At 44.3% G+C, this 21,799-nt stretch overlaps 1 protein-coding gene across 4 annotated transcripts in view; it reads right to left on the bottom strand.

Moving 5' to 3' along the window:
• LOC117367388 overlaps positions 1-21,797 on the bottom strand; it is a 37,339-nt gene extending 15,542 nt beyond the window's left edge. For 2 of the 4 annotated variants that reach the window (XM_033959870.1, XM_033959872.1), the window contains exons 1-8: positions 21,668-21,797; positions 10,363-10,755; positions 6,721-7,065; positions 5,870-6,289; positions 5,130-5,549; positions 4,385-4,786; positions 3,270-3,800; positions 1,005-3,092 (exon numbers count right to left, since the gene is read on the bottom strand). In XM_033959870.1, coding sequence (XP_033815761.1) covers positions 1,005-3,092; positions 3,270-3,800; positions 4,385-4,786; positions 5,130-5,549; positions 5,870-6,289; positions 6,721-7,065; positions 10,363-10,755; positions 21,668-21,782 — 4,714 coding nt within the window. In that variant the 5' untranslated portion in view covers positions 21,783-21,797. The remainder of the gene's footprint in view (positions 1-1,004; positions 3,093-3,269; positions 3,801-4,384; positions 4,787-5,129; positions 5,550-5,869; positions 6,290-6,720; positions 7,066-10,362; positions 10,756-21,667) is intronic. The other 2 variants (XM_033959871.1, XM_033959873.1) reach the window with 2 other exon arrangements.
• Positions 21,798-21,799: the final 2 nt, after the last annotated feature.

Below are 21,799 nucleotides of genomic sequence, written 5' to 3'. Positions count from 1 at the left end.
CCCGCCCAAAGCCTCACCCATTTCCTTAGACCCCCCCCTTCCCATCCTTTGTACCCTTTTAGTGCTTCTCTCTCTTTCTCCCTTCCTCCAAACCCCTCTCCTATGGATGCTTCTTTCTCTCTCTCTCGCCAACCCCCATGGGGGCCCCTCTCTTTCCTCCAATCTCCTCTCCTGCTATTTCTGTCTCTCCCCTCCCATCTAGCACTACCCTACTCCATGCTCTTTTCTCCAGAACTCTCTTCTTTTCATAATGCTCCTCCAGCCCCCCCTCCATGTGGTTTCTCCCTCTCTCCATCCATGCTGTTTCTCCAGCCCTCCCTTCCTTTATGCTGTTTCTCTAGCCCCCTCCCTCCCTCCATGCTGTTTCTCCAACCTCCATGCCATTTCTCCAGCCCTCCCTGCCCCTCCCTCTTCCAACGCTGCTCTGTAGCTCTCGACTCCCCCACCTACCTCCTCCCCTGGCTCGACCGCTATAATTAATCTTCGGGCAGTAGGCAAGCAGTGGCAACGAAGTAAGCCTGCTACCGCTGGTCTGCCCCAGAAGCCATCTCTCTACAAGTCCTGCCTATGCGGGACTAGGAAGTTGCTGCTCAGAGGCGACTTCCGGAGCAGATCGACAACAGCAGGCTTACCTCGTTGCTACTGCTGCCAGATGAATGAAGATTAATTACAGCGGCTGGGCCCAGGGTGGAGATAGGTGGGGGAGTCGGGAGATTCAGCTAAACCTGGACAGACCCCCCCATTTTTGAAAAACCACCCAGGCACCCAGACAGTCCTCAAAAAAGAAAATACGTCTGGGTTTTCCTGGATGTCTGGTAACCCTACAGGTATTCCCTTTGTAAAAGGGGCCCACCCAAGCCAAACCTCCTTGAAATCTTCACAAAGAGATAGCAGCTTTCTGAAATCAGTATTTCTATGTAGGTATTTCTAAAATGATAGCTGTCTGGTACAGTTTATCTTCAAGAAACACTCTCCCTAACTGCATGGATTGAACTCGGCTTTACCTGGCTCCTTACATGCAGTTGGTCTGTCAGCGTTTCTTAAATTCATTACTGGGGTGTCTGAGCAGGCAAGCATTGTCTCTGTGTTGGTGAGATGACTTTCTTGGGGTGCATCACGCAGGTTGTCTTTGGACTGGTTATCTTGTGTTTTGTCAGTGAGCCAATTAACTGGAGTTGCATTTCTGGGGTGGCTGGACTTGGCCATCTCTCTGTGGTGGTTTTCTTGAGGTGTGTACCTGGAACAGTTACCTTGAGGTGTTTCGGTGGGAGGGTAATTTTGAGGAGTGTATCTGGGATAATTATGTATGGTCTGGTCACTGGGTGAGTTCTTTAGCGCTTTACAGCTGGAAAGACTCTCTTGAGCCATATCACTGGAATAAGTATGCTGGTATGCAACACCAGGGAGGTAATCTTGTGTCTTCTTGCTGCACTGGTCATTATTGAGAATGTCCATGGGACAGTTATCTTGAGATACGCCACTAGAATGGCTTTCTTGGGATATTCCACTGGGATAATTTGTTTGGATCACGTTGTCATCTTGGGTGGTATGACTGGGATAAGTATTCTGGTGTGCACCGCTGAGGTGGTCATTTTGTGTGATGTCGCAGGGATGGTTATTTTGTGGTACATCTCTAGGATGGCAGTCTTGGGACAGGTTGTCTTTAAGCATGTCACCAGGATAGTTCTCTAGTGTCTCGCAGTCGGGATGACTCTCTTGAATTATGTCACTGGGAGAGTTCTCTAGCGTCTTACAGCTGGGATGACTTCCTTTGGTTGTGTTGCTGGGAGAGTTCTCTAGTGTCTTACCGATGGGATGACTTTCTTGAATTATGTCACTGGGAGAGTTATCTAGTGTCTTGCAGCTGGGATGACTCTCTTGGGTCATGTTGCTAGGAGAGTGCCCTAGTCTCTTCTCATCGGGATGATTCTTTTCAGTTGTGTCATTGAGATCTTTCTCTAGTGCCTTGCAGCTAGGATGACTCTCACTAGGATAGTTCTCTAGTGTCTTGCAACTGGTATGATTTTCTTGGATCATGTTGCGAGAAGAGTTCTCTAGTATCTTGCAGCTGAAATAACTGTCTTGGGATATGCCACTAAGATGGTGATCTTGGGACTTATTATGGGAATGTCTCTCTTGGGTCACGTTAATGATAAAAGAATTCTGGTACGTAACACTTCTAAAGTCATCCTGTGTCTTATTGCTACCATCATCCTCTTGGGAAGTATCTCTGGGATGGTTATTATGGGATTTATCTCTGGGATAGTTTTCTTGTTGCATTTCTTTATAATTATCTAGTGCTATGTCACTGGAATAGTTCTCCAGTTCCTTGCAAATGAGACATGTCTCTTGGGATAAGCCATTGCAATAATGTCCTTGGTCTATGTCACTGGGACATGTATCCTGGTGTGAACCATTGGAATGGTCTTCTTGGGACGTATCGCTGGGTTGCTTGTTCTTGGGACAGTAGTCTTGGGGTTGGTGTTCTGCATAGTTCTGTAGGATCTTGCCACTGAGATGTCTTACTTGGGACATATTACTGGAATGACTTTCTTGGTTCATGTCACTGGGAGATGTATCCTGGTGTACACTGTTGTAATGATCTTTTTGGGATGTATCCCTGGGCTGCTTGTTTTGGGGTATATCCTTGGGACTGTCATCTTGGAGTTCGTCACCAAGATGTTTTACTTGGGACATATTACTGGAATGACTTTCTTGGGTGGTGTCTCTGGCATTAATCAGAGAAGTCGACAGAGTGGATGCAAGAGATCTAATGAAGACTGTTGGGTAAGTGACTGGAAATTGAATCCAGTTTGGGACGGGAAGAGGAACTGGTAACCTAATGCTATTCAGATGTGTGTTCTTCCCAACTGGGCACTGGTTAGGGGTGCCAATAGGACACAGCTGTCTGGAAGTACAAATCTCAGGCGGAACATCTGGGGTTACAGAAGACCTTATGAAGTACAGCTGATCACTTGGATAACAAGGTGATAGTGGGAGTGATGGCTTGCTTATCTGTTTGGTGTTGTTATTGCTCTCATTTGTTGGTCGCTGGACATCCTGATGCTTATTCCCAGGCTCACATTTGAATTCTAAAGAAGAAAAATCATTGACACAATATTAAAATTGAAATAATATTTGCATATTTGTATAAAATCTGATAGGCTTTTCATCCAGCCCACGTAACTGACTCTTGCCTTTGGTAGAACGCTGTTCCAATCAAGTTAAATTCTTCAGATGAAATGGGTAATATTGAAGTGATAACTTACCCCCTACTTCTTTTGGCATGGACTCTTCCCCACTGATCTTTCCCTGATGTAGAGCATCTGCCCAGCACTTGATTTCCTCTGTCTCAGGGGCATGGCCGTTTAGGGTATGTCTGGAGAGATGGTTATCGAAGGTTGTCCCAGAACAGTTGTTTTGAGAAAGAGGTAACAAAGAAGAGGTCTGTTGGGTCTCTCCCACTGGATATGTGACTGGAATCTGGTCCCAGACTCCAGGGGCTGGATGAGGTAACTGAACTATGCTACAGTCATTCACTTGTGTGTCCTTGGCAAATAGATGCTGGTTGGGATGAGTTGATATAGAAATCATTGGGTGAACATAATGGGTGAGTTGGTGCATGGCGGGTTGGTGTATGGCTCTTTGAGATGTGTTTGCAGTTGTAAATCTTATGAAGTTTGGCATGATCCCTTGGTAATTAGCTGGCACGTTAGCCGATGGATTCATGGTTTCCTTTATCTTAATGTCAGGCTTGGAGTATGGTGGAAGGATCACTTCACCCTCCTTTGGGTATGGAGCTGAAAGAGATGTGGAAACTTCAGGTTGTGGCTTCATGCCTTTTTCTAATACAACCAAATACCGTATTTTTCACTCCATAAGACGCACCCCAGATTTAGAGAAAGAAAACAAGAAAAAAAATCATTCTTAATCAAATTGTATACTAATAAATACCCAACACCTTTAAATTCTGTCCCAGCCCCACGGCACCTTTAAATTTCGTCCCAGCCCCCCCCCAATCAATCATCACTTTTACATACCCCCAGCATCTTTAAATTCCATCCCAGCCCATGAGGAGCTAGCGAGAACTGAGGTAGCCATTCAGAAGTGGTGCTTGCCCACGCAGCCGGCAAACAGCAGGTAGCTGTCCAGCGAAGCACCAGCGACCGGCACAATTAAGAAGTGTCGTGGGCCCAGGCATTAACACGCTCGTGCGCCACGGGCCCTGACAAACAGCAGGCAGGCGTCCACTGACCTCCACAATTTAAAGGTACCACCCGGGGGGGGGGGAATGGTATATTCACTTCATAAAACGCACCCTTATTTCCACCCACTTTTGGGGGGGAAAAAGTGTGTCTTATAGAGCAAAAAATATGGTACTTACTTCCCTTATCAGGGTCTGAGAATTGGATGTTCGGTGTCTGCTGAAGAATGCTCAGTGCATCCTTGTAGCCCAGGTATTGGCTGACCTTCTCCAAGTCAACCTTGTGTTGTGTGAGCAACACTTGCTTCAGTTTCTCAACCTGCAATCCACAGGTCTTATATAAAATTTGATGGACTAATGTTAGGACTGCATCACAGAGAGGGGCTAATGTAGTATTTGACACTATTTGTACAGCAGAAGTCTTCACAGAAGAATCCGAGTGCGTGTTTTGGGGTTGAGGTGTGCGAGCTGTGGCAAGACCCTGAAATTTGGTACCTTGAGAGCCATTGATGGGCTGGCTGGAGGAGGAATAGGACCCAGATGAGAGCTGAGGAGACATATTCACGGATCCTTCTTTGACCCCTAATGGACAAGAGATGTATAACATGTAAGTATCAGGGAAAGACAACAGAGTAAAAAAGAAAAAAGGCATTCAGGGACTAGGAGATGGTAGAAAGTTGACGAAAATAAGAACAGCTGGGTAACTGCAGCAGTTGAGTCTGCTTCCTGATTCTCTTCTCAGACAGCAACTACCCTCTATGGGTGATAAGGTGGAGAGAGGGGGGATCAAGGAAACTGATGATGATGATTTATAATTAATGCCTGTTCCCACTTTCTTGATATCGCAAAGATTCACTAAGCTTCTTGCATGTCATGATATCTTCCTTAATAGGGGTCATTTTAAAAGAGAGATAAATTATCTTACCTTTTCCAATCTTGAATCTGTAGTTATTTATTCTAAGTCGATAAGACATTTGGATGTTTGGAGCCTTCTGCAGAAATCCGAAAGCATTTTTGTAGCCCAGGTCTTGGCTGACTTTTTCCAAGTCAACCTCATGTTGATTCAACAAGACCCTTTTCAGTCTTTTAATCTTCAATCCAGGCAAGTTTGTGTGCAGGACCAGATGGACCAACTTCACTACTGTTTCATAGCTGGGAGAAAATGTGGTGTTTGATAATGTTTCATCAATAGAAGTCTTGGAAGAGGAATCCGGAGGCATGCTTTGAGGACTGGATGTGTATGCTGTTGCAGGACCCTTGAGGTTGGTTCCTTGGCGCTCAGTTAAGGATGTAGACTCAGCCGAGGAGGGCAGTGGAGACTCAATTACAGATCCTGCACTGACTCCTAATGGACAAGACAGGTATAAAGTGTAATTAAAAGGGAAAGACAAAAGAGTAGAAGAGAGGAAAGCCAAGGACTAGAAGATGACAGAAGACTGAGGAAAATGAGACTAGCTAGGAGTCTGCAGGTGAGTCTGCTCCCTTATCCTATTCTCAGCCAGCAGCTAACCTTTGTGGGTGATAAAATGGGGATCAAGAAAGCTGCTGAAAATGATTTCTGACCAATGATTGTTCCCACCTCTCTGATATCAGAAAGATTCACCCAGCATCCACATGACCCAATACCTTCAGAAGACATTATGAAAGTGGGATAAATTCTCTTACCTTTTCTAATTGTGATGAGGTAATTCATTCTTCTGACATGATATGACAATTGGATGTTGGGGGCCTCCTGCAGGAAGCTGAAAGCATTTTGGTAGCCCAGGTTTTGGCTGACTTTCTCCAAGTCAACCTCATGCTGATTCAACAAGACCCTCTTCAGTTTCTTAATCTTCAATCCAGACAGGTTTGTGCATAGGACCAGATGGACCAATCGTAACACTGTATCGTAGCTGAGAGCAGACATGGTGTTTGATAATGTGTGGTCAACAGAAGTCTTGGGAGAGGAATCTTGATGCATGCTTTGCGGACTGGGCATGTGTGCTGTTGCAGAACCCTGGAGGTTGGTTTCTTGAGGCTTGGATATGGAAGCAGACCCAGCTGAGGAGGGCTGTGGAGACTCGATTATACATTTTGCATTCAGTCCTAATGAACAAAGAGGCTCTTGCTAGAATTAAAATTGAATCAATGGTATTTAATGCAGAAATAAAAAGATAAGAGTGCAAAAAAAGAAAAAAAAATCAAGAAAGCAGGAGACAAAATGGGGGCAGATGATCAAGAGAGATGAGACTAGCTGGTGGCTGCAGGTGAGAATGGAACTGATCCCTTCCCCTGTCTCAGCCAGTTGCCATCCTTTGAGGGATCATGGGGGTGAGATGTGATAAAGAAAGAGGTGCTTGCTGAATGTGGTATCTGATCATTTCAGCACCCACCTCATTTGTAGTAACAGTCTTAGCCACTATTGCATGGATTCATTGCACTTTCCCGATCTAGGACATACCTCTGAGTGCAGTTTTTTAAAATGTGTTAGAGATGAGAGAGAGAAAGAGAGACAGACAGGTAATTACGTGTCTTACCTTTCTTGATTCCTCTCACCACACACTTTTTTGCATTTGTAGGATCGGAAAATTGGAAGTTTGGGGTCTCCTTCAGAAAGTCTAATGCGTCCTTGTAGCCCAGGTCTTGGCTGACCTTCTCCAAGTCAACTGTGTGTTGTGTCCATAAGATCGCCTTCAGTTTCTTAATCTGCAAACCAAACGTGTTGTGTAGGGACTGATGGATCAGTGTCAGGATTTCATTCCGGTGGTCAACAGGAGCCATCTGAACCATTTTGAGGGAGTGTTGACTTCCTTCTGGCTGACTGTTGGGTGGCAGAGATAGTTTGGAGGGAGCAAAGACCTTTCCAGACCCTCCACTGTCTTCTAAAATGAAATAAAAAAGCAATATCAAGGAGGCGAAATAACGGGCATTACTTCGGATATTATCACAAAGAAGGCCTGCACTTCTCCAACTGCTCTTGGACAGGCCTCAGACAGGAACCATTATAAAAGCATTAAAGGTGGCAAGAGAGAAAGAGCAATACAATGTCTCAACCTCGTTTACATGAATAATAATAATAAAATAATAATTTTATTTTTATATACCGCCCTACCACATAGTTCCACGTGGTTCACATACATTAAGAATTATACAATCAATGAATAAAATACAATTTGCTAAAATACATTAAAATCCAATAAAATGTGCTAGCTATAAAATCAATATACGTTTACCAATCAAAAATTCAGAAACATCAATTTACAAATTTGTCGAATAAATCGGTTTGTAGTAGTTTCCTAAAGAACATATATGAGTGAGCCTGAAAAATAATAGTACTTAACCATGAATTCATTTTACCTGCCTGAAAACCGAGCAATTTATCGAAAAACCTTTTGATGGTTGGGAGGACAAATAAATATTGTCCTCGAGTAATCCTATTAGGTTTGTATCATTCAAAGCATGAAGTCAGATAAATAGGCGCCATACCAAACAACATTTTAAAACAGATACAACCAAACTTAAACAATACCCTAGCCTTGAAAGGCAACCAATGCAACTGTCGATAAAATGGAGTAATATGGTCACATTTTTTCAGCCCAAAAATCAGGCGGACCGCCGTGTTCTGTACAAGTCTCAATCTCTTTTGAAGCTTATTATGAGATCCCACATGAGTAAATAGCAATTCATGCAGTCAAATCCACTGTGTGCAAATTACCCTCCCTCAGTACAGCTAAAAGTGAGCACACAGTGGACCCTGTTTAGAGAGGGGAATGCAAAGAGTCCACATTGATTCTGGGTTCAACTCTAAACTCACATTACTTTCCATGACAACCTCCTCCCCTCTTCCCGCAACACCACGGACAAATGTCCACAAACCTGCAGTGAGTTTCCAAAGTTAAAGTATGCACTAGGATTGTAAAAATGTTCAATTATGGCTCTCTTGGGACTTTTTTTTTTTAACGATTCTCAGACTTTTTCTGGTTTCACCCATTTGTTTCAAGGAAAACAACAACAAAAAAGTTTAAGGCAGTGTCTCTCAAACTTTTTTAGCTTAGGCACACTAAATGGAGCAAATGTTTTTTTGTGGCACCCTAAACGTTTTTCACGGCATATTATAATTGAAATTATAAAATTGCAAAACCAACAAAAAATTAAATTTGAGAGATATTTATTTAAAGTTCTTTAAGTTATGTATGAGTAATTGTAACAACGGTGAAACTAAAGCAGATAGAATAGAATTGCTAATCAATGTGATGGATGTGCTTGTTTTTGAGTGCAAATTAAACTAAAGCTTGACTTTATATACCGGGTCATCAACCTAAGGAAGCTCGACTCGGTTTACAACAATTAAATAAGAAATGAAAGAAGTAAAAATAGAGGTTTCGAAAGAGATTAATTTTCAATATATTTAGCAAATAGAAAAGTTTTTAGAAATTTACGAAAAGATTCCTCAGAGTTAAGGGGAGTTCATTCCATAGTTGCGAAAGTTTAAAAGCCAAAGACTGACTAAAGATCTTAACTCCTTTACTCCTTAACTCCGACAGTTGACAAGCAAACACGCATTTCATCATCCACCATCTGCAGTCGTTCTCTTTGTTGTTTGTTTTTTTTTACTTAATTTCTGTCAGAGCTTGAAAAATCCAAGTTCGCAAAGATATGAAGAGTCAAACGGTAACAAAGCCTTGATTGCTTTGTCGCTCGAGTTAGGATAACTACCGTAGGGAGAACGAGAGGGCACTCTCTAAAGTTAAAAGGGGATAGATTCCATACAAATGTAAGGAAGTTCTTCACCCAGAAGAGTGGAAAGTTGGAACGCTCTTCCTGAGGCTGTTATAGGAGAAAACACCCTCCAGGGACTCAAGACAAAGTTAGATAAGTTCCTGCTAAACCGGAACGTACGCAGATGAGGCTGGACTCATTTAGAGCACTGATCTTTGACCAAAGGGCTGCCATGTAAGTGGACTGCAGCGGCAATCCTTATGTTCTTACTTGCTGTTAGTTTTCAAGGACCAATCACATCAAGGAATGATACTTGTCTGGGTGCTTATATCCTTACGCACACAGACTTTTGCGTACGCGATGTGCAAATCATCTATTCTAGTGTATACGTATGAAGGGACTTTTAAAAAATAAAATAAAATTCTGGAATCTCTCGTGACACCCTCGCAATCTCTTCAGGGCACACCACTGTGCCGAGGCGTACAATTTGAGAGACACTGGTTTAAGGCATGTTAGAACTTCACGACACATGCAAATCCACTTAAAATGTATAACTGGATAGGTCAAGGCGAATTTGCATGCATTTAAAGGTGTGATAAAGAATGCAATTCCTAGTGTGCTCGAATTTTTCTCTTTGAAAATGGATATACCGTATTTGCCTGCGTATAAGACGACCCCCCCAACTTTTACAGTTAAAATATAGAGTTTGTTATATACTCGCCATATAAGACTACCCCTTCTTCCGCACACCTTCTGCACAACAAATAAAACTTAAAAGAACATCAGAATTTATTTCAACAATTTTAATTAATTCACTAAAGCTGAATAGAACAATAAACCCATGGGAGCTGCCATGCTATTTGTTTTCTAAACTGTTAACCAAACTGAAACTGCCAATGATAGAAGGAAGATAACACATAGAGGGAGAGAGCAAGTGCCGGGCAAGTCCCTAGCAAGTTTGCTGGCATGACAGTTTCCCTTTAAAAGCCTTCAAAAGCCTCCTGTTCGCCCCCACAACTTCCTTAAGGGCTAGACTCCACACACGGCCGCATGTGCGAGAGACATAGTCAAGAGAAAAGGGGTGGGGCCAGAGCGCCGCTGCTTCCCGCTGCGCAGGATGAAGGAGCTGGCACCCTTGTCACACTGATGTCCCGCCACGGCCCCGCTGATGTCCCGGCAGGTTTACTAGTACCGTAAGCACCGTAAGGAGGTAAGGAAGGAGATGTTAGGGCATGTAAAGTAAGGGCATGTAAACAGTACCCGGCGTATAAGACGACCCCCGACTTTGGGGAGGATTTTAAGGTACTGAAAAGTCGTCTTATACGCCGGCAAATACGGTATGTTTAAAAATGCAATAAACAATGTTAAAAAAAAAAGAAAACAGATACAAAGCTAATAGCAACGAACATAGACTTTATCCCAGAGCAGGAGTTGAAATTCCACCTTTCCAGGTGTTTTACCTTTCTTGATTTTGGCTCTGCAGCTGTTCCCTTTGAGCTGAATGTTTGGGACCTCAAGCAGGAAGCTGAAAGCATCCTTATAGCCCAAATTTTGGCTGGCCTTCTCCAGATCGACCATGTGCTGTGTCCACAAGACCTTCTTCAGTTTCCTAACCTTCAGTCCAGTTGGGAAAACATGTAGGGCTTGACTGATAAACCTTACGATTGTATTATACTTGGGAACAGGTAGAGGACGCAGTACTTTTTGGACCTTGGGAGAGGAGTCCAGAGGCCTGATTTGGGGCTGAGCTCTATCCACCATGGCTTGAAGCTTGCTTCCAGGCTGGTTGGAGAAGGCGTAGGCGCCAGATGAGGTGGGTGGAGGAGAGGCAATTACATATTTTTCATGGATTCCTAGTAGACAAAGGAGGTGTTAAGTGAGTTATTGGGGAAGGAAAAGATTGTTTGTTGTTTACACATACAACATAACATAAGAATTTATTTCTAGACCGCAATTATCGGAGAGTTCAATGCAGTCTACAAAAGATTAGCTATAATGCATAGTTCGAAATAACAGATGAATTAGTTTTTAAGGGCTGAAAAACTTTGAAAACAAAAAAGTTTTCAATTGTTTTCTATAATGAAGATAAGAAATAGACTCGGATATCAGCCATTTGAAATCTTTATCTCATAATGCAACCTGGAAAGAGAGTTTCAAGTTTAAGTTCAAGTTTATTTACATTTGATGGATTGCCTATTACAATATCTAAGCGATGTACATATTAAAAACCAACAGATTTTGGTAATACATTTAATATTGTTGGACAAGACATTAGACAAAGGGTTTGGACATACATGAGTAAGTGGGTAAGAGGGGAAAAGTTACAATTGTAATATTTAGTGAAATTACGTAAAATGGAAAATACATTAGGTAAGAATGGGATAGAAATATAAAAGGTTTTTGTTGATTGTTATGAAAATACAGGAAATTAAAATATATTTGTTATAAATCAAATGCATCTTGAAATAAATATGTTTTTAAAATTTTTTTAAAAGTAGTGATATCTTTTTCAAGTTTAATAAAATTTGGGAGGGCATTCCACAAGGAAGGTGCTACAACTGAAAACATATCATTTCGTCTTGTGCCGATAACCCTCAAAGACGGGATTGAAAGTAGATTCATTGAAGACGATCGTAGGGAACGAGAAGAACTGTGAGGGATAATCATTTTTGATATGAATAGAGGCTCATTAAAGATTAATGTTTTACAAACCAAAAATATTACTTTAAAAGTGATTCGATGGGAGATAGGGAGCCAGTGTGATTTAATAAAAAGAGGGGTTACATGATCATATTTTTTTGCTTTATGAATTAGTTTGATTGTGGTATTTTGGATTATTTGGAGCCGTCTCTTTTCTTTTTGGGTTATGTTAATCAAAAGGGAGTTACAATAATCTAGTTTTGAGATAATCAGTGAATGTACTAGTATATTGATTGATTTAGAGTCTAGAAAGGAGGAAATAGATCGAAGAAGCCGTAATCTGTAGAAGCAAGATTTAACTATTTCACTTATATGACTGTGAAATGAAAGATCTGTATCGATTAATATTCCTAGAATTTTCAATTGAGATACTGATTCAAGTGGAATATTATCTATATCTATATTTCTATCATGGTATCTTTTATATCTGCAGCTCTTAACTGGTGAAAAAACAAAAAAAGCTTTGGTACCACGTGAACAGCGCAGAGAAGAATAATAAAACAGACCTATCAAATAAGCAGGAACCAGACCCATTGGGTTCATAGACAAAATCACGCGAGACAACGGCGCGCCGACAACTGAGCGCAAGGTTGACGGCGCGCCGAAGAAAAGCACTATTTTAAAGGGTTCCGACGGGGGGTGTTGGTGGGGAACCCCCCTATTTTACTTAACAGACATCGCGCTGGCGTTGTGGGGGGTTTGGGGGGTTGTAACCCCCCTCATTATACTTGAAACCGAACTTTTTGCCTGTCTTTTAGGGAAAAAGTTCAGTTTTAAGTATAATGTGGGGGGTTACAACCCCCCAAACCCCCCATAACGCCAGCGCAATGTCTGTTAAGTAAAGTGGGGGGGTTCCCCACCAACACCCCCCGTCGGAACCCTTTAAAATAGTGCTTTTCTTCGGCGCGTCATCAACCTTGCGCTCAGTTGTCGGCGCGCCGTTGTCTCGCGCGATTTAGTCCCATCACCGACCCATTGCTACCTTGTAATAAACACGGGGAGGGGCATAATAAAAAAACATCTAATTCCCCTTTTGACCTAGGCCCTAAACGCTGAAAGTAGAAGCAGGGAAAATGCCCATTCTCAAAAAAAAACGTCCAAAAGGAGTTTTTTTATGATAATGGCCTGCCTCTACGTTCAGCTGTTTAAACACCCAAACCACCACTATGTCTACACTAACAACATATAATCAACCAAAAAAAGGTCCCAAACACCCAACACAAGAGCTTTTAGGTGAAGGAGGGGATTCTGGATTCTGTAACCGGTGTCTGTCAAAAAGAACACCGGTTACAGAATCCACCCCCACCCCCCCCCCTCCAGCAACGATCGTGGCAGGAGAGATAGCCAATCTCTACTGCTGCGATCCCCCCCTCCCCCTCTGATTGGATCAGGCAGGAGGGATCCCAGGCCCTCCTTCCCGGCAACTCCCACCCCTCCCGACACAATTGGGGCAGGAGGGAGCCCAAGCCCTCCTGCCCCGGCGAGCTGTGACCCCCCCAACATGATCGGGGCAGAAGGAAGCCCAAGCCCTCCTGCCTTGGCGAAACCCCCTACCCCCATCCCCTCTAAGATATGGGCAGGAGGGATCCCAGGCCCTCCTGCCCTCATCGTACCTCCCCCACAATCACCCCCCGAACTCCCGCTCAGTCCCTCTGAACCCCGCAGACCCCCCAACCCGGCGACCCCCCCCCCAACACCCCTCCGCCCGGTAAGAAAGTTGGCCGAACAGACGGGTCCCAATCCCATCCATCCAGCAGGCCCGCCATCCTCAGAATGGCGAGCCTTAGGGCCTGATTGGCCCAGGTGCCTCAAGTCCCGCCCATAGGTGGGGCCTGAGGCACCTGGGCCAACTGGAATAGGCCCAGATGCTTTAGGCCTCTCCTATGGGCGGGGCCTTAGGCACATGGGCCCAACCCATGGTGGGGGATGGGGATCGCAGGGTGGGGGGTCCACTGGGTTTGGGGGTGGCCAAGTGGGGGTTCAGGAGGGGGCGATCGTGGGGGGGTGCGACAAGGGCAGGAGGGCCTGGGAATCCTCCTGCCCATATCTTAGAGGGGGTGGGAGGTAGGGGTTTTTGCCTAGGCAGGAGGGCTTGGGCTCCCTCCTGCCCTGATCGTGTCGGGAAGGATGGGGATTTGCCAGCAGGAGGGCCTGGGCTCCCTCCTGCCCAATCTGATTGGGGAGGAGGGGTGGATCGTGGCAGGATAGATTGGCTACCTCTCCTGCCGCGATAGCGATCCCAAGTGCCACGGTTGGCAGCACTTTGGGATCGTTATTGCGGCAGGGGAGATGAGCCATTTCTCCTGCCGTGATGGTTGCAGTGGAGGGTGGGCAGGTTGACGGGGCCGCTAAGCTCATTGCGGCAGCTGCACGCTCTTTTCGCTCTATGCGTTTAGAGGCAGGGGAAAGGCCTAAGCTGGTTTTAGATACGTCTAAAACCAGCTTTGGTTATGGATACTTGGATGATCAGGCTTTTTAATCATCCAAGTACCATTTAGGCCACTTTGTAGAAGTTTTTTAAATTTTTTTTAATTATGAGCCCCATACTGCTTTCTCTGAAGTCAGGTCAAAGCGGTTTACACAGAAAAATACAATAAAATAAAGCACAGTTAAGAATAGAATGCCATACAATTAATACAAGATTTTAACATTCAAATATAAGTTTACATACCAAAAGGGATGGGAATGGAAGAGAAAAAGGTAAACCAAAAAAGAAGTTGGGAAGGGACACAGTTGACCAACTTCAAGTTTCAAGGCAGTTTACAAAAGTAAAATACATCAAATACAAAAACAAATAAACATGGTAAAATGTCATAATAAAAATAAATAAATAAATAAAAATAATGATAGACATACAAGACAGAGACAAAAGGGGAGAGGAGAGAACTACAATAAATGCAGAGAAAAGGAGGGCGAAGGGAGGAACATAGGGGAGGGAAGACATAATGACCAGCCGTCGTTCGGAAAAAAAGAGGTAATCGAGAAGTGATTAAAACGTCCTATGAAGGACGGTTATAGTCCAAAGGCATCTTTGAACAAGAATGTTTTTAAACTGATCTTAAAGTTATTTAAAGAGGTCTCCCTTCTTAGCTGGATAGGAACAGAATTCCAAAGCATTGGGGCTACAACGGAAAAAATGATGGCTTGCATAGTATTGATATATTTTAATGAAGAAATTGAAAGCAGGTTTTGATTGACTGAGCAGAGGGAACAAAGGGGCATCATAAAGAGGGGCATAACAACCAGGACGCGGGAAGTCATCATGCCATTGTATCGAGCGATGGTGCGTCCACATCTGGAATACTGCGTTCAATATTGGTCGCCGTACCTCAAGAAGGACATGGCGGTACTTGAGAGAGTCCAAAGGAGAGCAACGAAGCTGGTAAGAGGGCTGGAACACTGCCCATACGCCGAGAGGTTGGATAGGCTGGGGCTCTTCTCTCTGGAAAAAAGGAGGCTCAGGGGAGATATGATAGAGACCTTCAAGATCATGAGGGGCATAGAGAGGGTGGATAGGGACAGATTCTTCAGACTGAAGGGGACAACAGGTACGAGGGAGCATTCGGAGAAACTGAAGGGTCGTGGACACTTGGAATGCGCTACCGGAGGAAGTGATCAGACAGAGTATGGTACAAGGATTCAAACAGGGATTGGACGGATTCCTGAGGGATAGGGGGATCGTGGGATACTGAGAGAGGTGCTGAGATGTAACACAGGTATAGAAAGCTAACCAGGTAATGAGTATAGAAACCAAACCAGGTCGTGCATGTGCAAGACCGGAGAGTTAGGACTTCGATGGGAAGATAGGACTCAATGGGAAACCAAGGTGGCAAGGGGGCCCCTTCTGGTGACTCAGACAGGCCGTGACCTGTTCGGGCCGCCGCGGGAGCGGACTGCTGGGCAGGATGGACCTATGGTCTGACCCGGCGGAGGCACTGCTTATGTTCTTATGTTCTTAATAGGGAATCAGAAGTCTATTTATGAAATCAGGATGACCACTGATTCTAGTTTCAAAAGTTAGTAACATTATCTTATAAGTAATTCAGTGTTCTATTGGCAGCCAGAGAGCATAGATCAAAAGGGGGGTGATGTGGTCAAATTTTCGTATATGGGTGATAATTTTAATTGAAGTATTTTGAATGATTTGTAATCTATGGATTTCTTTTTTGTTTATTCCCTTATATAACGCGTTACTATAATCAGTGCATGAAGGACATATTAATTTATTACAACTATATAAATAACTGATACATATATAACATCAGAAACGAAGAATGGAATTGTCCAAAACAGAATGATATGCACTAAAGTGTCCACAACTCATTTGAAGATGTAGAGATCTTTATTCTTCCAATATCATCATGGTACAATCAATGATTCAATGACTCGACATGTACATGTTTCGGCCAACAGGCCTGCCTCAGGAGTCTCGGAAATCACTGAACAAAAATAAACTAGTATAAACTTATTACCAAAGCACATGGACGCTGCCCATATTCAAGTGAAATTAACACTTAGGGCACCTCAACCCGAGTTCAGTCGGGTTGAGGTGCCCTACATGTTAATTTCACTTGGACATAGGAAGGGGCACTAAGGACATGGGAAGGAGGCACAGGGGGCACTAAGGACATAGGAAGGAGTACTGGGGGCACTAAGGAATGGAAAGGAGACACTGGGGGCACTAAGGACATGGGAAGGAGGCACTAAGGACATAGGAAGGAGGCACTGGGGCACTAAGGACATAGGAAGGGGCAATAAGGACATGGGAAGGAGGTACTGGGGACACTAAGGACATAGGAAGGAGGCACTGGGGGCACTAAGGACAAAGGAAGAGGCACTAAGGACATGGGAAGGAGGCACTAAGGACATAGGAAGGAGGCACTGGGGCACTAAGGACATAGGAAGGGGCACTAAGGACATAGGAAGAGCACTGGGGGCACTAAGGACAAAGGAACAGGCACTAAGGACATGGGAAGGAGGCACTAAGGACATAGGAAGGAGGCACTGGGGCACTAAGGACATAGGAAGGAGCACTGGGGGCACTAAGGATTTAGGAAGGGGCACTAAGGACATGGGAAGGAGCACGGGGGCACTAAAGACTTGGGAAGGAGGCACTGGGGGCACTAAGGACATAGGAAGGGGCACTATGGACATAGGAAGGAGGTACTATGGGCACTAAGGACATAGGAAGAAGGCACTGGGGGCACTAAGGATTTAGGAAGGGGCACTAAGGACATGGGAAGGAGCACGGGGGCACTAAAGACTTGGGAAGGAGGCACTGGGGGCACTAAGGACTTAGGAAGGGGCACTATGGACATGGGAAGGAGGTACTATGGGCACTAAGGACATAGGAAGGAGGCACTGGGGGCACTAAGGAATCGGAAGGAGGCCCTGGGGGCTCTAAGGACATAGGAAGGAGGCACTGGGGGCACTAAGGACATAGGAAGGAGCACTGGGGGCACTAAGGAATGGAAAGGAGGCACTGGGGGCACTAAGGACATGGGAAGGAGGCACTAAGAACATAGGAAGGAGGCACTGGGGCACTAAGGACATAGGAAGGGGCACTATGGACATGGGAAGGAGGTACTATGGGCACTAAGGACATAGGAAGAAGGCACTGGGGGCACTATGGACATAGGAAGGAAGGAGGGAGGGAATAGAAAGGGACAATTGTTGGGCCTGAGTGCAGAAAGAAAGAAATGAAAGAAAGAAAGGATGCACAGTCAGAAGGAAAGGCATCCAGAGACTCATGAAATCACCAAGTAGCAAAGGTAGGAAAAATGATTTTATTTTTCAATTTAATGATCAAAATGTGTCAGTTTTGAAAATTTATGTCTGCTGTCTATATTTTGCACTATATGTGTCTATTTTTCTATAGTTACTGAGGTGACATTGCATATTTTAAAGTCATCTGCCTTGATATCTTTGAAACCCCCCAAATATAAATGATAATTAACATTTTCTCTGCGTATAGTGTGCTGTATGGTTTTTTGTTGGTTTTTTTTTTAATTTTATGGATACTATTATGAATTAATAAGATATCATGTATACATGAAAAATGACAGGGAAAATGGTTGAGTACCTGATTGTAAAAACCGCTTAGATAACCTTGATAGGCGGTATATAAAAAATCCTAATAAACTTGAAACTTGAATGGAAGAAATTGGAGGCAGGATTGGAGGTGGGGCCAGGGCGGGATTGGGGCGGGACTGACAATTAATAGATGTTCCGTTTTGATGAAAAAAAAATAAATGGTCACGTTACCATTACCTCTTTCTCTCTCCGAAAGATCCCATGTGCCTATCTCAGGCCCTTTTGAATTCAGAGACAGTCTCTGAAGTTTATGTAGAGCGTCATGATGATATAATAAAAGGGTGACGGGACTAAACCGCGCGAGACAACGGCGCGCCGACATCTGAGCGCAAGGTTGACGGCGCGCCGAAGAAAACCACTATTTTAAAGGGCTCCGACGGGGGGTGTGGGGAGGGAACCCCCCCACTTTACTTAACAGACATTGCGCTGGCGTTGTGGGGGGGTTTGGGGGGGGTCGAACCCCCCACGTTATAATTAAAACTGAACTTTTTGCCTGTTTTTTAGGGAAAAAGTTCAGTTTTAGGTATAATGTGGGGGGTTCCACCTCCCCAAACCCCCCCCAACGCCAGCGCAATGTCTGTTAAATAAAGTGGTGGGGGGGTTCCCCCCCACATCCCCCGTCGGAGCCCTTTAAAATAGTGGTTTTCTTCGGCGCGCCGTCAACCTTGCGCTCAGTGGTCGGCGCGCCGTTGTCTCGCGCGATTTTGTCTATGAACCAATGAAAGTATACTAATTCACAATAATGTAATAAAAACATGCATATCAAAAAGACTAAAAGGCCACTTAGATGAAAATGAATTACTATTAAATATTCAGTAGACCACTTCTTTTTTGGTTTATATTTTCACACTTGGGGGGGTTGTGGGTTTCCTTTGTTTTGAGAAAATTGGGTCAACCATGTGAATCGAACAGGATCCGTTTCTAGGTCCCGAAATTGTTCTGCAAAAATATTCTGTCATCTGGAGGCAATTCCCCTTAGAAAGAAAGATAGGTAGCCAGTATTCTAAAGAGATTTTTGCCTCATTTATTATGAGTCTGCAAAACATTTATATATCTGTTACATATCAGTGGTAACCATCACAGGAAAAGGGGGATGGACAAGAGAGGGGAGGGGGTGCGTGAGCAGGATATGTACAGTGGTGCCTCGCATAACGGACGCCTCGCACAGCGAACGCTGCGCACAACGAACTTTTTGTCGTGCTCCCCACAACGAACTTCGTTTCACACAACGAAGTCGCCCGAGGGGCCCGGGGGGGGGGCGGAACTACTCTCGCCGAAGCCGGGAACAGCAGCACCCATGCAGACAAGGAGAAGACGGCGTGTAGGGGACTCCAGTAAATGCAGAGCAGCAGCTGTGGCAATCAAAAAAAGAGGAGGTCTGCTGTTAAGGTGGACCAGGGTCCTGGAAAATTCGTGAAATCCTGCAATATTACCAGGATCTCAATACAAGTCCATGAGGATCCTGGAGATCCTGCAAATCCTGGTTTTACCCAGACCCGATTCTCTGGTCCTATCTTACGAGACCTGACCCATTTACAGCAAGTTAAGCCATGTTTAAGCTAACGAAAAAAAATCCAGATAACATCAAAAGATTATTTCCTTTTTAACAAATAGTAATACTGTACCATGAAATACTGTTCCATCATCTCCCTCCACCTTACCCTGGATGCCGAGTTCTCCGGCCCTCTTTCTCGGCCAGCCGCACGCTTTCAGGGAGCAGCGCACGCGCGCATGCTCTGTTGCTCAATCTTCTCCTCTGACGCAACAGGAAACCGGAAGTTGCAGGAGAGTAGAACATTGACCAACTCCAGCAGCTGCGCGTGCACAGCTTTCTGGAAGCGTGCGGCTGGGTGAGGGAGAGGGCCGGCAGACTCCGCATACAAGGTGAGGTGGAGGGAGGGAAATGTAGGGCTGCAGAACGAATTATTGTGTTTTAAATGTATTCTTATGGGAAAACAGGGCTGCAGAACGAATTATTGTGTTTTAAATGTATTCTTATGGGAAAACGCGTTTCACACAACGAACGTTTCACATAACAAACTTGCTCCTGGAACGGATTAAGTTCGTTGTGTGAGGCACCACTGTACTTCATTGTTTAAATCTTAAAGGTGTTAAGAGCTGTGGGGGGTTGAGCCTTCATGTCTCAGACAACTAACCTAGTTAACATAAATTAAATGACCTCTTCCCAAACCATTAAGAGAGTAAGCACCCAACATTCTACATTTGATTACTTCCAGCATGGACAGAGACAGAAAACTTAAAATGTGTCCTTTCATAGACAGAGACAGAAAATCTATCCTTTCATTTCAACATGCAGGGAGAGAAACTGCTCAAGTGGAACTTAGGACATTGTGGAAGTGCCGACCCCTAAGCGGATTCGAAAACAAAAAGTTTTCAGTTGAACTTTAAATTTTGTAAAAGACAATTCAGATCTAATATACACAGGGCCAGATTTAGATGAAAAGAGGCCCTAGGCTATTCCACTTATGAGGCCCTTTCACCTCCCATTTTTTACGTTTGTAAATTACATGAGAGATAATAAAATACACCATTACTGTGATATATATCAATAAGTTAAATGAAACATGTTGTTATTGGTACTAACCTTTATAAAAAATGTGACACGGATCTTGAGGCCCTAGGCTGAAGCCTAGTTAGCCTATAGGAAAATCCGGCCCTGAATATACACAGGTAAGGCAGTCCAAAACTTTGGTGCTAGGAAGAAAAACGCTAAATTTGTAGTGAGCTTTTTTGATGCTGGGAGCACTACGGGGTCCTTTTATCAAGCCGCGGTAGGGGTTTAATGCGCGTAATACCGTGCGTTAAACCACCTGCCGTGCTAGCCGCTAACGCCTGCATTGAGCAGGCGTTAGTTTTTTTTAGCCGGCCTGCGGGGGTTAGTGCGTGATGAAATGTCCGACGCGCTAACCCTGCTAGCGCGGCTTGATAAAAGGACCCCCTAAGTGATGGCTGTCAAGAGAGCGCAGTGAGCGCAGTGGGAGAATATGGAGTAGCTAGGACTGAAAAATACAAGGAAGCATCCGGATGGTAGGCCTTGAAGGCTAGCCCTAACATCGTAAACTGAGAATGAAAATGTATAGAGAGTGAAGCAGACATCCGGAAAACCCGGACATGTCCTCCTTTTAAAGGATTGTCTGGATGCCTGGATGGGTTTGTCCGGGTTTTGGAAAGCCCCAATCTCCCGGCTGCATCTGGAGGGCCTCTGAGCATGCGCGGATGATGTTACCTGCCCCCGCACAAGCTCGGAGACCCTCCAGGCCTGGCCTGGGGATCAGAAAACAAAGGCGAAGCTTTGAAGGGGTGGGGCTAGAGGCAGAACAGGGTGGGGCTGGATGTGGAATAGGGCATGGCTAGAGGTGGAATGGGGCGGAGCCATGTGTCCAGGTTTCTCCGGACAAAAATCTGGTTTGATCATTGTTTTTTTGCACGACAGAGGAAGCGAGCAGCGGCATTTTGAAGCATCTGAAGGCAATGTAATTGATGCTTAGCGATACCAGTGTATAATAATAATAATAATAATAATTTTATTTTTGTATACCGCCATACAATGATTTACAATAAAGATGATGGTGAGGGAAAGTGAAAAAGCCAAGAAGATTAGCTGGGGAGCTGAGGTGGGACTGGCACCCTGGCTTCCCCTGCTCCAGGGAGGTGGATGCAAAATGGTGCTGTCACCTGCCCAAATTATGGCGGTGGCAGTTCCCAGCTTTTTAATACATATCACCCAGATTCAGCAGGCTTCCCTGAACACTCCAAAATAAACCTTGAAAAAGAGCCACGAAAAGGTAATAAGGATGATGAAAGATATGATTAATTAACTTTTTTTTGTGTGATTGTTAAATGACTAATTTTGTTTGGACATAATATACTTTTTAAATTGTTCTCTGCCTAGAATCTAATATGAGAATAGTGCGAAAAATAAATAAATAAGAATAGAATTATATTTCTTACCTCTTCTGATTCCAACCACACACTTGGTCCCTCTGTCAGGATCCGAGAGTTCAATGTGTGGGGCCTCTTCCAGGAAAGCTAAAACGTCTTCATAGCCCAGGTCTTGGCTGACCATCTCCAAATCGACACTGT

This window comes from Geotrypetes seraphini, chromosome 10 (genome assembly GCF_902459505.1).
Source record: "Geotrypetes seraphini chromosome 10, aGeoSer1.1, whole genome shotgun sequence".
In the NCBI taxonomy this organism is placed as follows: domain Eukaryota; kingdom Metazoa; phylum Chordata; class Amphibia; order Gymnophiona; family Dermophiidae; genus Geotrypetes; species Geotrypetes seraphini.
The sequence above is the reverse complement of the archived record's forward strand: the minus strand, read 5'-3'. Positions and strand labels throughout refer to the sequence as shown.